The sequence below is a fragment of the Phyllobates terribilis genome, unplaced genomic scaffold, assembly GCF_046119375.1.
Source record: "Phyllobates terribilis strain yellow unplaced genomic scaffold, ASM4611937v1 Scaffold_3__8_contigs__length_932513732, whole genome shotgun sequence".
Classification (NCBI taxonomy): domain Eukaryota; kingdom Metazoa; phylum Chordata; class Amphibia; order Anura; family Dendrobatidae; genus Phyllobates; species Phyllobates terribilis.
In genome coordinates, this window is record NW_027362763.1 from 403,973,885 (window position 1) to 403,991,749 (window position 17,865).

Here is a 17,865-nt window from a genome sequence, read left to right on the forward strand (position 1 = left end):
GAAGAACCTAGAATATAAGACATATTTTCAGTTGTTTCACACTTTTTTGTTAAGTATATAATTCCACATGTGTTAATTCATAGTTTTGATGCCTTCAGTGTGAATGTACAATTTTCATAGTCATGAAAATACAGAAAAATCTTTAAATGAGAAGGTGTGTCAAACTTTTGGTCTGTACTGTATATCTATTTATCTATCCATATCTATCTAAATCTATCTATCCCATATCTTTCTTTCGATCTATCTCAATCTAAATCTATCATATATTCTTTCATCTATCGCTATATAAATCTATTGTCTATCTACCCATCCATCTTGACTTTGTATTGAAGCTGAAGACTGCACATACTGACACCATCATGTGTGATACCCATAACGTCACAAATGTGATTATGACTAAGTGAAATGTACATAGTGCTGGGTATTATCCCTGCAGACACAATATAATTCTTTGTTTGTATTTGGCTAATAGTGGGCTAACACATGATGTAAGAGATGCCAGAAATGGTTTGAAGAATTACTTTTCCAAAGAATATTAATTTTCTATGTACAAGCTGCCAAAAATGTATTTGCTTTTGCAGTTCCACTTTTGTATATCTTAGCAGATTTCTAGAGTCATCTGATATCCGAAAAGCCTTTGTGTTTGTGTAAGATTCTTAAATAAATGACATTCAGATTGGCTACTAGTTTACATCTTTTACTGCACTAAATATGGGCATAATTGTGCAATCAGCCAGATGATAAAAACATAGTAAATGCACCAAATGATTTATAGGACTGCGCTACTTTAATACTTTTACCAGAAAGCCTTGATGCTTTGGCAGTTTAATCCTGTTTTTCGAATGCCACTATGTGATTCTCAAGTCTTGCGAAACTTTGTGGGAGATTTATGAGGACATTACACAATCCTGAACCAATATTTCTACCGAAATAGCTGGAAACGATATAATCTCTTTCAACTATATTAAATCCATTGTCAGACAGTGCACCTCAATTCATCAAAGAGAGAGCGCAAGAATTCTAATATCATGTGCTTATAATTCATCTTAATGAAAATCTTATAAATATATGGCATTTATTGGTAGAGTGAGATTAAATCAATGAAATACAGGTCAACGTTTACCAAAACATCCTTTTTTATCTGACAGAATTTTTTCTGGTACCAGCGCAGTCACTTTAAAGTTTGGCCCCGGTGCTTGAGGGAACCCAATGGCCTATCTGCTACATAAACTACACTTGTTAACTCGGGTGCTCTGTCATGCATTTTGAACTTTTGGTAAAAAAAAAAGTAAATCGCTATATATCCCTTAACTGCACAGAAAGTATACTTTGCTACTGAAGCCATAGGATTACCACATGTAAAAATATTTATACAAGACTTACCATAGCCGGAATATCACAGCATCTATCGCGGCTTGTCCAGGTTACAGTACATACAATGTCAAACATCTGGAGAAGGAACTGGGAACAAGGCAAAGACGTGTTTACTTGTCATGTCACTTGTGTGTTTCTTTATCAGACATTTCAAGACATTTGCTTAGCATCCACATCTGAACAGATGACAAATGAACATCTGCAGCGGATTACATGGCGTGATGTCATCTCGTAAGTGAATGTAAGTTCTACTTGTTTGGCAAGCTGCTCCATTGTAAGATTCATTGTTCTGGCGATATTTGATGTGGCACATAAAAATTGTGTAAAAGTATTACACCTTGGGATATTGCCAGTGCTGTCCCAGTTCTTACGTTCTCAATGCATAGTGTTTTATAGCAGTTCTGTCTGTACTATGAGTGGGTGTATGTGCATCTAATTGTTGATGGAGTAGGGATATTTTTTTTTAATTGAAAGACTTCAATGATGTGAAGTCTTAAACACTTTTTTTTGTTGTCAAATTCTGATTAAATGTCCGGTTTTAAGAAAAAGACAGTAATGGAATCAGTGATTTGACCACAGGAGTACACATGAATGACAAACCAAAAAGAAAGTTTCAGCTGTTTCCATAATTATACTTTCCTGATCAGTAAAAAAGTTACTGAAGACAAAACAATGGTAGACGACTATACAAAAACGTCCATCTTTAGTACCACAGATGTAGTGACCAACAGGATGGCTGTGATGTGCTATGACGATAGTGTAATATGCCACGAATATTAAATGCATTGAGAATGGCCTTGCTATGTTAATAGCATTGACCGCTGTGGTGCATTAATACACTGCAGCAGCCATCATGTTGATAGCTGCTACATCTTTATGGGATCTTTTAGCTGTGTGTGATAGTATCCAATCTGACTGACCAATAATTCCTCAACAAAAGACATCAGGGTACATTTGTGCCTTCTCACATCCTATAGATACATATCCATTGTATATGACCAGCTCTACTGTTATATTGGTAAGACTGCACTCTAGGTACAGAAATTGTATTAGGTTGTAAAAGACTAGAGAGAGGAACGTCTAGCCAAACATATCTGCTTTGATACTTGCTAACATATCATTTTTTCTATTAAACCATTGACTTACTGGAGCAGATTTCTTGTCTCCCTTGAGCTTTCCAAGCACTTCAAACCCATCATTTGTAATGTTGCCAGCGGCCTTGATTGGTTTTTCCCCCACTTCATTACAGTCGATAAAAATTTTTACATATGTAGGAGACACCACAATGTTGACCTAAAGGTAATGACATTTTTAATCAGATTCTAAAAAAAACTGAAGACATTTCTGAATTGAAACGGAATAGCAAATGTCTACAAATAAATCTTAACCTAAAACATCTACATAAGAATAATGCAGAACAGATGTACACATGCACATGGAATTATAGTCAGACTCTGAAGGACTTTTGTCACCCGGTCACATTCTTCATTGCGTCCTGCTTTCTTCTCCCCTTTCTCAATGTCTTTCAATACTCTGTATGTTACTCTAACAAGTACTGTATGTACTCTAACAGGGAATAATGACACTTCTCTGTCTCCTTTGTATCTATTTTGACTGGGACAGAAGGGAAAGGCAATTTTACAAGAAATTAGAGTTCGAACCAGCTCAACACACCAGAGTGATTAAAAATTCACAAAATCTTTATTGGAAATCCTTTAAAAATAAAATTGCTGAAAAATTGGGCATCTCAGACAACAAAGCCATAAAGAGGGGTGGTGTGTATAACAGGAATCAGTCCATAAGCGTTTCAAGCTACATGGCTCTGGAACACTTCCATGTTTGGACTTCCAGTGTTCAAGAGCCATGTAGCTCGAAACGCATATGGACTGATTCCTGTTATACACACCACCCCTCTTTATTGCTTTGTTGTCTGAGATGCCAAATTTTTTAGCAATTTTATTTTTAAAGGATTTCCAATAAAGAAAATACAACACTTCTGTAAAAAACTGTAAATTAATAAAACAACAGCAATATATGATACGCAAAAAAACACATGCTTATCATCATTAAAATAGGACATTTTTAAAACATGTTACAAATTCCTCAGTTACAAATCCTATAATGACTCCTTTTCTTTCTGTTTAAATAATCCAATTAATAGGTATACCTCATTTGAAAACGCTGTCCACACGTTCTAGTATATACAGATATTTATCCCATTATATTGGATACACTCAACTTCAAAACATAACTAACTACAAATGTATTAAAATCTAATTAGTAGAGTTTGTTTGTGAAATGGATAGGCTTTCATTGTAATTGCTCCATATAAACCATAATTATTTCCAGCATACTGGACAATCCTCTGTAAAGTACACCAAATTAGATGTTATCCCATTCAACATTCCATAAACTCGTTGTATTGTGCTGTATTCCTATGAATACTGAATATAACATTAGTTAAAACAGAAGGTTGGGCTATCTATCTAGTGGTTAAAGGCGTCCTCATGATCAGAGTTGCCCGAGTCCATCTCTACTACATCATCAGCAGAGTTAGCTTAGCAAATGGGGTCATTAGGTGAAACAACATGACCTTAGTTACTACCAAAACTCCTCCATATACTTACCCCGGGTACTCATCAATTCTAACTCAGAACATCGAATTTGCCACACATATAACATTGCTGGCACTAAAAGCCATCAAGCGCCACCGATGTCACCTAAAGAACTCTCAGGAGTTAGAAGTGATATGAAAATGTAGGGATTGGTTTTAGGTTAGAAAATGTTTTATTGTGTTGTCATCAGAATTAAATTAGGGGATAACAGAGTCCTGTTTACAGCAAGTGTTTTATGCAGATTATTTACAATGAGGTAACAAACAAAAGGTGGGTTGATCAATCTTCAATCTAAATGGCACAGAATGAGTGCTTATGCCACTGGAGCAGACCACACTAATTCATCAGAAAATCAATAGCGTATGGAGGACTAGCATGCCAAATATAGGCACAAAGCGAAACATTTTTGAAAGCTTTACATTTTTGTCCCCTCATATCCAAAAATTACACTACACAGTAAAGACTAGAGACATTTCGGGTGATGTACCCTTCATCAGGTCATTAATAGGATTTATTTGAGATATCCCTCTTGGACAAAAAAGAATATCAACCTGTACCAGTATATGAAAGGATCACTAGACTTCACTTTGCAGTGTACATTTTTTGGCTATAAGGGAAGAAAAATAAAATGTATTCAACAATGTTCCTTTTTGTGCCTATTTTTGGTATTCTACTTCTCCATACACTATTAATTTTCTGACTATATACAATGAGGTGTCTATACTAATTCATACTATTATTTACAGGGGTGCTAATTGTACAATAATTTCTCTGTGCTTTTATGTCTGATGACTAAGACACTTAGTTTGAGCTGAGACTTTTGCACTATTTTCAACTTAATGGTATTTTTTGTTCATTCCCATTCGGTGTGGATGTTAGTATTTATAATGAGGCATTCATGAAAGATGTATTGATGATTTATTAAAAAAATGATTACAATTTTATTTTATTGGTGCTGACCTATATCGTGCTGACCTATACAGGTTGTGTAATTTAGGGATCTGGTTTACGATCTGATCCTGTCTGTGGTGTAAATGTATTTGTTGGTCTGATTTAGTGTAATAAAAAATGTAGGGTTCTGGTTTGGGATCCAGTCTGGTAATTACATTTATTTAGAGCTCTCATATAAGAGCCCCGATTTTACTATCTACAATAATTTAGGGTTCTAATCTGGAGTCCTAAATAATTGTATTGCATTTTTAAAGGTTTTGTCCTGGGTCTGGATTCATTTTACGGTATAGCTTGAGGTTTGAATTTATTTAGGGGTCTGGTCTCAGATCTGAATTTAATAAAAAGTCTGCTTTTGGCTTTCAATTTATTAAGGGGTCTGATATGGGGTGCCACTGACTTTAGGAGGTCTGAGGTTTGAATTTATCTATCCATCTATCATAATAATCTTTCCATTTCAGTGGTCCCTCAAATTACTAATTTAATTTGTTCTCGACCAACCAATGTAATTTGAAAATTGTATAACTTTAGAACATATCTTTATTCTTTATTAAAACTAGCTATTAACTCAAAGTGCCCAATATGTCAACTCAAAAAAAGAAAGAAAGAAGATTAAAAGACATTACATATAAAGCAAGTCCTTTTATTTAAAAGATAGAAGTAATTTCTAGAAGCTGGGGTATAATATTCCATGATGAGGGCAGGGCCTATCCATCAGTCCCATGCATCAACGCCATCAGTCCAATGCGTCATTTCCAGAACCTAGCTCCTGCTGATCATGGGCGTCCTAGACACATCACCTAGTTTACAACCTAAATTAGCATTGTAACTCCTTTCCTTTTAGTCAATCTCTATGATTTTAATAGAACTTTGGTAAGGAGTTCTGAATGTTTCTGGATGTTTGCCCATTCTATGTTCTTTTCAGTACAAACGTTTTTTTTCTTAAAATTGAATGAACTATTGAATGGCCAATTATGTATGACTTATTTTAATAACCTATTTAGATTATCAGTTAATTTTTTCTGAGAACAGAATGAGATCTTTTAATGGCGGTTTTTGATAACATACTCTATTGGCTGTGACACAATGCCAAAATCAAATTCCATTACTGACTTCCAAGGTTATTTTGAAATACTTGGCATCAAGTTGAAATAAAAAAATTCATTTCCTTACATGTACTTTGTTAAAAGCACCCTTAGCCATTTCCTGTTATGTGTATAGTATGCATTCATAGTAAAGATGGAAGAATCACTGGCAGCGTATATGTACAACCTCTTAAGAATTCCAAAGGGAATGTCTGCAAACGTAACAGAGAACCTATTTATGTAACCTTAATTTTAATGAGAATATAAAAAAAGAGTATGCGATACAAGATTGACTTTTGCAGATAACCGCACTACCACAAGCACACTGAGCTCTGATAAATGCAACATTACTGTCTCAGAGCACATATGGTTTCCTTCCAATAAACCACAGACAAATCCTCCAAGAGATTGACTTTTCGTTTATTTAGGATTTTGTCACTCACTTCTTATAGTTCAGGATCTCAGATTATTGAAGTGTTTTTCGTTGCCATAAAAACAGCCATCAACATATAAACAGTAAGGTATTTGAAGACGTCTCAAATGTTGGCCTCTTCTTCAAACTTTAGACCTGTCTAAGTCCAGCCAACCACATTTATTTTAAACAACTAAAATCTCATGTGTAAACTCATTCTTCAAATCAAAGCCATGACATCACTGCAAAGTGACTTTACCTCCCCTTTCCCCTTCTACCTAACCACAGTATTAAAAAAGAAAAATGGTCATGGTTGCTTAGTGGTTAACTCAGTTGCCTGTGGTGTTTTTCCTGTGGTTGAGTCCCCTCCTCCTGCTACTCCGGTTTTCTCTCACATTCCAGTAGTACACTGGTGGGCTAGTTGGATTCCATGGAAATTGACCCCAGTGAGTGTGTGGTTGAGATAGGTAAATTGTAGCATGAGCCTCATTGGGGACAGGAACAAATGTAAGTAATTAAATTCTCTGCACAGCGTTGAGGAGTATGTTTGCAGACGGGGTAGGAAAAAATCAATCAAGTCATTAACTCTCATGTTTCATAGTGAGTGACACCCCCAGATCTACAAAATATAAAAAGCTACATCTGATTCTAAAATTTAGGACTGCTGGAAGGACATAGATCAGGTAGACTGATGCATTTGGAAATGGACAGCCTTTCTATTTCTCATTTCTCACAATCTCAAACCTGCAGAATTAATCATTCTGCTAACACTGTAGAATCTACTGCTTCATGGTTATATTAAAGGTTAACAATCATCAAAACTTAGAGATTTGAGATTATGAGGAGGATTTGGTCAGTTTCTGCTCCAAAAAATCAGCTTAAGGCCCCCTTCAGATATCCAAACAAAACCAGTAACGGAAAAAACAATACGGTTGTCATCAGAGTTTTTGTGTCATCAATGTGAATACACAGACATGTCAAGATCATCATTGGTTATAATGGGTATGTGTGTCATCCGTGAAAAAATGGATGCCACGCGTACTGCAGAAATGGACATGTGAAGGGGGCCTAAGAAAGAATGTGCTCACACTGATGTTTTTGGAGCAGAAACTCTCGAAATCCTCCTTAAATACTCAAAACTTGATTCTGGTGATGTATTAATGTACTGTGGTGGTTATGGTGATGTTTTCATGTAAGTACGCCTTTAAAAAAAAATTGAGGCCCATGAGATTGGGTCAGTATGGCAATGTGGCCCTTGGACCAAAAGTGTTGTGCACCCCTGCTGTAGATTGAGGAGTACTATATACTGGTATTAGAATACTTCCACTGCACTTAAAGAAATGGAAAGAAAAACATTTCAGGCAGCACAATACATAAGTACTAATGACAGCTTAGACAGAAGATACCACTAAGGCATGCTGTCTTAACAACCCCAGACTATACAGTATGAGACACACATTCCAAAACTCGCTGATTTCTGCCACTGTGTTCCCCTATTAAATATGTAGACCAAAACCCACATAAAACAACTTGGAGAACACTAAACCACAAAAAAAGAAGAAAAAGGAAAATTTGAATGGTTCAATCAACTGCTTGACTACAGCTACCAGAAGGCAAGTTTAAGTGAGATCCATGGTTTCCTGAGAACATAAGCAATAAAGTCTGTTTCTGAGACTCACATTTCAGTCTCAAGGATAAAGCCAAATATTTCCCAGCAGTAAGTGACATCGCAAGTTCAGGAGCTAAAAAGAGGCAACCCATAAAATCCAATGTTCTGCGCCAGAGTCTTCCCTCCAGGCCAAATTTAAGATCATTCATTATATTTTTCTGGAAGTCTAGCAATCGATATGAAGACAATTAAAGTGACACTTTTTATATCAAAACATGTCTTTTAATTCACAAGACCAAGCAGTGTAGCTATGTAGTACAAAAGTAGAGAAAAAGTCAAACTGAAATGCAATGCCATTTTCAAGAAGAAAGAACTTCATGTTTCAATGTTGTTTTTAAAAGCCCTACTCTTAAGGATGTAAGATTTTTAATAAACAGAATTGGGGCTTTCTACTACCACTTCTACCTTTGTCCATTTCCACTGCAAGTCAATAAATGGATACCCCACGAACAGCTTAAATTCCCCATATATCTGGCAATGGCTTTCTCATAGAGGACACAGGAGTGCTTGGCTGAACCAGCATTCCTGAGTATGGAAGAGTTAGCAAGATAGCTGCTGACACAATGATCAGTTGAACCATTGTTCGGAGGATAGCCATCTAACATGTATGGCCAGCATTATTGTCAGGTTATGTGAGCATATGTAAGCATATATATATTTAAGCTATCTAGGCCAAAGAAGTTGCATTCTGAAAGTACAGAAGGTCTTGGATAAAGCTACAGCATAAGCAATGACTAGGGCTCCTAAAGAGATTATCTAGGTCAGAGTTAATATAGGAGTGTTCATATCAGGGTTCACTCACACAACCGTATTAATCGGACAAGTGCTATCCAATTTTTTTATCAGATAGCACTTGGACCAATGATATGTAATGGGGCAGTGCTGATCAAGATTTTTTTTCTCATACTTATTCGGCATGAGAAAGAAGTCAGCAAGCTGTGATTTGGTGCGTAAATTGGATGAGACTCGCCCATTCAAGTCTATGGGTGCGTGGAAATCATTGGACTACACACGGATGACATCCAAGTGCAGTCCGATTTCTGCCAACTCACAGAATGGAGAAAATGGAGAAATTTTAAATCCAACTAAAGCAACATCAGCATGACAGTCGTTTATATAGTGTTTGAATGGAGGTGGTGAGGTTGCTATATGCACGTATGGCTATTTTCATTGTAGTTTATGGGGATAGTGAGTCATTGGAATTTCAGCAACTCGCATAAAGTGAAAGGTAAAAGTAACCAAACCTTTTGAATTCAAAATCATCAGATTTGGCGATTTAAAAAAAAAAACTTCAATCTGCACAGAATTTATCCGCGGTGAATCTCATGTAGTCTGATTGTCTTGGAACAGTATGTAGAACATTTTGCCATCTCCTATACTGTATCCATGACATTCAATCGGTCAAAATCTGAAGTGGAGACTCAGCGTCTCCGCTTCAAAAATTGACATGCTGGGGGTCGCAAAGCCACTCCGCGGGTGAGTTTACGCGTTAAAAACAAGCACAGTGGGCATGGGATTTCTATAAATCCCATCCAATGTGCTTGTACTGTAAAACACAATGTTTTGAACGCAGTGCATGTGAGCTGCGTCCAAACTGCTGCTAATCCTGATTGTGGACACATACCCTTGGAAAGAGAGAGGGGAGAGAGGACAGATAGAGAGGAGGGAAAGCAAGGAGAGAGAGAAAGGAGAGGGAGTGAGGAGGGAGAGAATAAGAGAGAGAGAAGAGGGAGAAAGTGGAGAGAGAGAGAAAAGAGGGAGAAAGCTAAGAGAGATAGGAGGGAGAGAGGGAGGGAGAGAGAGATTGCCTATGCTAGATCATGTGATGTGATAGCTGCACCAAATTATGGGGAACCCTGCCTATCGGCGCACAATGTCATTATCCCTTTCTGAGACTCTTCAGCAATGTATGAAATAATGGCGAGCATTTTTTGGAGTCTGATCCATGCAAATCCAATTGTAAACTGCTCATATTTGCCGGGATCTGTGAATTTAAGGAAATTCTCAAATTTGATTTGCCGAGGATCCATATGATCATCTCTTCTAAAAAAGTCACTTGAATATATACTTCTTTTCTATAAGGTGAACAGGAGAGAATGGAACTTAAATTCTCCTGAGAGATTGGAGTCCTGAAAGTGGAACCTGCACCCTTTTTCATACATTTAATGCATATAATTTTGCTATGCTATAAATGTCTCAGATGGTAATACATATTTAACTTTTATTACAGTCCTTTAGATTTGTTAAATCAGATAGCGTGGACCTTGAAAAAGAAAAAGCTGTACATTCCTGTGGTATAGCATCAAAATACCTGAAATGAAGATAGTGTGTCAAATAAAATGTAATCAAATACTTTGATAAGGTAATATATTCATCTATTTTTATTATTATAATAGATGGATAAAGATAGATAGATAGATAGATAGATAGATAGATAGATAGATAGATAGATAGATAGATAGATAGATAGATAGATAGATAGATAATTTTTTTCACCTGAGGATCCTGTGGACCCAGACAAATAAAAACCATTCTGACTTTTCACTGACTGACATCTAATAAAATGGTCATAAAAAGTGAGGAGCATATAGCTTATTCCGTAATTATTTTCCCTGACTGTTCAGACATCTTTAGGCCACTGTGATTTACTGTCTGCAGGAAAGACACACTATTAAACTGTAAGGAGTCCCGCACATTCTGTACTGGCATATAATACATATCACTTCATTCCAAATTTATCTGCGTGGCTGTTGATCTTGCCACTTTCTCTGTCTCACGTATGCCAAAAACTATGCACTCTAACTAGTGCAACTCATTTGACTTTTTATTCCAAAACCACAGAAAACAGGCAACTAAACTTATATTTCAACTAGTTTCTTAATACTCAGGGGATCACAAAATGCACGAGGATTGCTTTTAGCAGCCTTTTCTCAGAAATTCATTGCTCTTGTAATAAAGTAAAAGTCGATTTTACAAACTTGACAGCAGTATTCGAGCTGCTTTAACTCAATCTATTTACAGACAGAATAAATATCGCAAAAGATTAAGACATTTGGGAGATTTACAGCCAAGCTACTGCAAGTCAAATATGAAGCACAGACCACCACAGACTTATCACTCCTACAGCTGTTATTCTACTCACTGGTTATTTTCATTGAGCCCCTGTAGGCTCATTAAAAATATGAATAAGACAGAAAACATCTAAATATGTAAAACTTTCAGGATTAAGTTCCAAAAAGTGATGTATACAGAGTTTCCATAATTCTCTTGTCAAACACCATTCAAGGATTAAGCTTTTGATTGAAGAATAAGCTAAAAATCTTTTTAATCTTTAATATGAATATGTAGATCTGTAATAAATAATATCCAGTTTATTAAAGACAGAAGTAATGTTTATCTCTCTCTCTTACTGCTTTCAGGCCCCTTCCTGTCAACCTATAAAAAAGTAAGAAAGGATACCCTATCATACTTTGTCAATATTCATGACTATCACTTCTGAAGACCATTCTGATATCCACTGAAGTGAGGAGATCCAGCACCGGGCCATGTGCCTCTGGCAAGGCCTAACGGGAGTACTAAGATGGTAGATCTGAGGTCCAATGTTAGGCCTTCCTGCTGCCATAGCTACTTATTAGCACTCTTGAATTGCATTGTGAAAGATGGAGTGATGAGGTTTCAGAGGGAAGCTTTGCCCTATTGCCCTGATTTATCAAATCTTTTACACCAGTATTCTGGAGTAAAAAGCTTTGAAATGTCACATAGTTTTGGCGCAACTCGAGTCTGCGCTAAAATTATGCGACTTTTGGTGTTCTCACGCCATTTTTACTCAGCTCCAACAAAGTAGGCAGACCAGGGATGAAATGTATGCATGTTGACTTCCACTCATCAAATTCATGATGATTCATGTTCGTTACGCCACAAATCTTACTCCAGATGTGTATAAACTTGTCCAGTGCTCTTGATACATGAAGGGAAGTATGCCTCTTCATGAATCAGAAGTGTCTGATTCCAGCACACCTCCTCATCAAGACCGTCATGAACAACGCCAGTCTTCGTGTATAGGGCCCATAGTCTATACACTTTTTGACTGTGGCGCGTATTGGGATATATGTCCAAAATTGGATTTTTTCCCATTTCTGCTATTAAAGCAGGTGCCAAATGACAGTCACTGTGCCCATGAAAATAACAATGATGTAAACGTATGGCATTCTGAGAGCAATGTGCCCTGCAGATACTATGCATGTATGTCATTTGGCATTAAGAGTTTGATGATTAACCATGAATACAAAGATTCTTTACCTGAGTTACATCTCACAGACCACTAGGACATATGAGTTAACAACACACATGCCCAGGGAATTTTAACTAGAAGACTACATCTTGGTTTTCTTCAAGCATTGACAAAGACCTTGTGAGGCCAAATGGTGACACTTTCTGATAAAAGTCCTGAAAATTTGTTTCTCTCTTGATAAATTCCTGCTTGGAGTTTATTGTGAAAGCCTCTCTCCATAAAAGCTTAGGTTCTTTCACGAAGAATGTGTACTTATTGCTCGTACGACAGTTGAGGAATTCTACAATGAGAATGTCATATGGTGCATTTCTAACAACGAAAAAAATGATCCATGTTAAAAAGTTTACTGATGAAAATAGAGACATTCTGTGTCTAGAAATTTAATTAAGATGCGTCCTTCAATTATTCAGAGTAATCTGATCCAGTATTAATGTGAACAGTGTGAACATGTGTGAGCAGGCTGTTGCTTGGATGTGCTAGACAGAATCTAATTTAACTCGAAAATTAAGCTTTTACATTTGGAATTAAACTTCTTTTGTGTTCCAGCAATCTTTGCCATGGACTATCTTCTTCCAACTTTTCATATATTGGACATGATGCTAATTGTTGTTTCATAAGATCATACTGGATTGATTACTGTGCATAGTCTGCCATCAGTGACCCTATCCACTACTGTGATGATTAGACTTATTATATTCTGGTAAGAACAACCAACCTAGGATTATCAAATTGAGTTTTGGCATCAGCAGAAAGCTGTATAGACCACCCTCCTTCTCCTCGTTCTCATGCTGAAATCCAACAGTTTATGAACATTTGATACTTGACATTGTTAAATATTATACACCACTGGTTATATTATGTTTCTAACCCATATGTGAACATGGAATCAAGTATGAATCTTTTCATGGTAGCCTTAAACGTTGGCCCCTCCGGGACTGAAGATTAAATATCAGGAATTATCATATTAAGACTTCTTACTGGTGTCTACTGTGGATACTGGGATTTGTTAAAAATCGAATACAATTATGTTTGGTTCATTACTTTTCAGACTAAAAGGGTTCACTGTGAAGTTAATAGCTTTTTTTTGGATAGTCCAGCATTTGATTGACACAGCAATACTACATATACAATGTTCCATTGGACAGAATAGGACAAACCGCAGTACTAGGTACAGCCATGACTGTAGCGATTTCATGGTGTTAAACTAGTGGACAGAACACCCACTGATCAAACATTGGCAGATCATCCTGTTTAAAGACTATATGTCACCATAGTTCACACTAAAGACTGCATACATTATTAAGCAAATCTTAGATCTGATATGGCTGGTGTACTTAATGTGAAATCCATATCAAAGTGGCTGTATAATCCTTTGATAAACTTAAAACTCAATCTTCACACATCTAGCTTGATTGAAAACTTCTCAATGTCCCTCCTCCCTGCTAATGCTGAAACCTCCCGCTATTCAGTACAAGCTGCTACTGTCAGTCAGGTTGGGTGGGCAAATACTAAATACTCTTGGAATCACAAGCTCTGACTTTATAGCTAGATTCAAAATCCTCTTTTAAATATCAGGATTATACAACCATTCTGATGTGTATTTTCAAAGTAACTACACCAGCCTCATTAGGTAGAAGAGACATCTGGTTTTGGAAACTCTGATGGCAGATCATTTTTAAGTCTTGGAAAACTCATTTACTATTTAGTTTTATAACAAGCATAAGCAATGTAATGTTTTAGAGTTTAAAAAAGGACATCAAAATAAAAAAATACATCAATGACCAAATAATAGAGACTCGAGCCCATTGCACTTTCCAACCTTGTTATCTAAACAATCGGACGGCCATAATAAATCTGAACTCTATTAGCTGTTGACTCACAGAGCATAAGTACACTGATTATAATGTTACTTTTGGCAATTATTAATTTAACTAGTCATTATACATTACTGTATGCCCCTTTAAGCATAAAATTAGCAGACTATCAACCACAGAGCTGAATTGAAAAGCAAAAAGTGAAAAGGTAATGCTAATCCTACAGGGATAACTTAAACCAACTCTGTCTTCTTGCCCTCTGCCAATCTACAAGTACTTCATCTCACACATAAGCAAATCAACTAAATCTGATCTGAACAGAAAGAGTCAATCTATTAAAAAATATATTCATTGGGCTGTCTTATTCCAATAACTATGGTGGCTGGTTTATTGTTGATCAGGTTTTTGCTATATAATCAGAAAGCGGCAAGATACATTGGCAGAGAGCCTGATTCCAGCAATGTTTCACTTACTGGACTGCTTGATGCAGTTTTGATAGAATCCCTGTTTTCTCTGCTGTAGCAGAAGGAGTGGTCAGAATGTTGAGCTGTGTATGCCTCCACCCACACCCCTGATTGGCAGCTGTACACTGTGCATTAACAGCAAGCCCCAATCAGTGGTGGGGGTGGGGTTAAACAGATTAACCTGATTGCCATGCACATGAGACCTAGTCAGGAAGTGATAATCTCCTGGTGATAAAACACTGATTGTAATGAAACTATAGCACATAGCCCAATAAGAAGCAACACATCCCTGGAATCAGGTTCTCTTCTTCTATATTATGCTGCTGTCATATTAAATAGCAACAACATTCTGACAGATTTCCTTTAAAGCTACTCTTTTTTTCAAGAGAAACAATCCTTTTACTGTTTATAGCAGATTGCTGGCACTCCTAATACTCACAGAGCTGTTGCTTCAACATTTTAGTATGAATGTTAGCCCACGAACCCCAGAACCACTACATTTGTACGAGACTGAACAAAAGATTTACCAACGGGCTCACTGATGATCTGGGTAAAACTACAAGAGGCCCCTTTCTTATGCCTCTAATGCACATGTAATAGGTCTGTCTAAATGCAATGATATCATAAAACATGGACGTGTGGCTAAAGGGCCAAAATGCCCTGTTTAAAAAGAAAAAAAAAACACTTTTTTTTTTGCAAATTATCCTATATGCAAATTCTATATAGTTGGGTAGGTTAACTTCCAGATCGCCTTAAAAACAGATATAATCTAGGATTTATTTCTTTATCATTGATAATTCAATTTATATTTATACTCAACTTTTGCAGTAAAGATTTACAAATTGTGACTTACCTTGTGAAAGCTTCCATAAAACAACTTCTTTATTTCATCACCTTCAAATGTGACGGTCTGAGTGTCTCCTGTAGCTCCCTTATTGAAGAATGAGAGTGTTTTTTTGGACCCTAGAGATAGTGAAGATGTTTTAAGTCATACCAAAGAGTAACGGGATGTTATATTAAAGGGGTTGTCCAGTAGTGGTAGCAGCTTAATCAATTCTGGACCCTTGTTAAAATTAAACTCACCTCCTGTGGCAACGCTATTCCAGCGATGCTGTGACGTTCCGGCTGCTGTCAATGAGCAGCCACTAGTCAGCTGCAACCTTTACCATGACATCAGAACAGACATCCACCCCAACAAAACATTGATGAGCTACAGCCAAAGAGTGGATGCTCATTCCATGCAGCCTGCACGTAACACAAGCCACGTCGCTCTGGGAACAGCGGCGACGCTGCAGAAGGTCCTAAATTGATTAAGTTGGGGATGTCCAGTAGTGGAAAACCCATTTAATACAAATTCATGACAGCAAATAATGCACAGACTATTAGATATGAAGATAAAATAGGAGTAAAGGTGCAATACTCAGCATTGTGCAGGAATTATCATGCATTAAAGGGGAATTCCATTTTATATTACATTTGATGTGTCATCTATCAGATAGAAATGATGGTAGCAATATTCTAAGCAATAAGACCACTTGGGAGAATCTTTGTAACTTACACCACACATAAAAGCTGTGCTGAATGACTGGCACACTTAATGCCACACCTTCCTTTCAAAGAAGTTTATGATAATATAATAGTTGACAAATTTATCTTTCAGCGGTCGAAGAAGAACAAAATAAGATTAGACGGGTAAGGACAAGTGTAAATGTTCTCTTTGACTCATCATATTTTAAGTGTTAAAATGAATGAAGTTGTAGCTGATCTTCCCTTATCAACATTTTGTCTTTACAATACTGCAAGCTGAAAACATGAACATATACTCACCATCCAGAGTCACTCCTGTCAGAGGCTTATAACCCTTATCTGTGACCTGCCATATTGAAAATGGCTCATTGGGGGTTTCAGGGAGCACACGGAACAATAGGATGAGTGTGTAGGATGGTGGGAGGCCATCAGGATGTAATTCTCTGTGTATAAAATTGAGCACATTAAGAACATTGACCACAATTTCTTTTAAGATGGGCACAATTTTGTAAATATATTGTGAATAGTGGTTATCTCAAGCTCTTATACAGTTAAAAATGCAAAGTGCTTGTAAAAACAAGGAAATTTGCAATTTATCCATTATTAAAAATCTCACAAACTAAAGGGATTTTTAATAGTATAGTTTACAGCTCGTTGCAAAGATATCAGCCACCCTGCAGTCTCAGAATAGCGGGTTTACCTATCCAAGGACCGTGTCGCTTATAGGCTTTCTTCTTTAGAGCCTGCAAGCACTGCTCTGCTAGAATCCAGCTTCAGTCCCCATGCACTGCTCCAATGCTACAGAGACTGCCACTGATAGCTCTTTGGGAGAGAGCTCAGTTTGTACCAGTGGCATGAGAGAGGGAAGACTTTCTATTCAGCAGCCAAGAGAGTACGGGGGTGGAGAATAGTCTGGAATAGGCCACATGGGCCGGAAATACCCACTTTTGCTGCGCAAGAAAAGACGTACAGGGAGCAGTAGTGTGACAATAATTATTCATGTAATGTAAGTAACATGCGATCATACATGTTAAGAATGTAATATTAGACCAGTTTCACACATACGAGGCTGTTGAGTTTAGCTCAAGAGACCTGCGGCCAGTCCGGACATCATGGGGTGTACTCAGATCAGGAATGCCAGTCATGTGAAATCTGACTTAGTGTTAGATTTTTCTTCTGCATGTAATGACTCTGCATCTCTTGTCTGAATGCCAAAATAACCCTTTAATCTCACATATACCAGTGCAATCTATATGGATATCTGTCTCGAAGAGATACTTCAGATACACTGTAGTCGACAAACTACATATAGTGTGGTAGTCCTTTATATAACTCAAAAAATCACATGAGCAAAAGGAGTTGAAGCTAATAAATTTTCAGATACTAGAAAATTTATATTGAGTCCTCAGTGTTAAGCTAGGGTTGCACGCTTCTATTTTTTCCTAGGATTGGTGCTTTCAGAAGAAAAAATTGTGGACTGCCCCATAGCATAATATTAGTCTGAGTGACATCTGATGTTTTGTCTGATCACACTCGGACCCAAAAAACAGTCATGTGCAAGAGCCCTTAAAGCGTGCCAAACCTGTTTTACAGAACTACAAAAATTAGGGACAGTTAGCAAAAACAGTTATTAGCTTACAAGGGCCAAAATGTGACTTGTTGCTCG

At 37.0% G+C, this 17,865-nt stretch overlaps 1 protein-coding gene across 3 annotated transcripts in view; it reads right to left on the minus strand.

Annotated features, from left to right (window-relative positions):
- COL12A1 (collagen type XII alpha 1 chain) overlaps positions 1-17,865 on the minus strand; it is a 175,574-nt gene that overhangs the window by 27,928 nt on the left and 129,781 nt on the right. For all 3 annotated transcript variants that reach the window (XM_073675570.1, XM_073675573.1, XM_073675572.1), the window contains 4 exons: positions 16,500-16,642; positions 15,526-15,635; positions 2,521-2,667; positions 1,384-1,461 (listed from right to left, as the gene is read on the minus strand). In XM_073675570.1, coding sequence (XP_073531671.1) covers positions 1,384-1,461; positions 2,521-2,667; positions 15,526-15,635; positions 16,500-16,642 — 478 coding nt within the window. The remainder of the gene's footprint in view (positions 1-1,383; positions 1,462-2,520; positions 2,668-15,525; positions 15,636-16,499; positions 16,643-17,865) is intronic.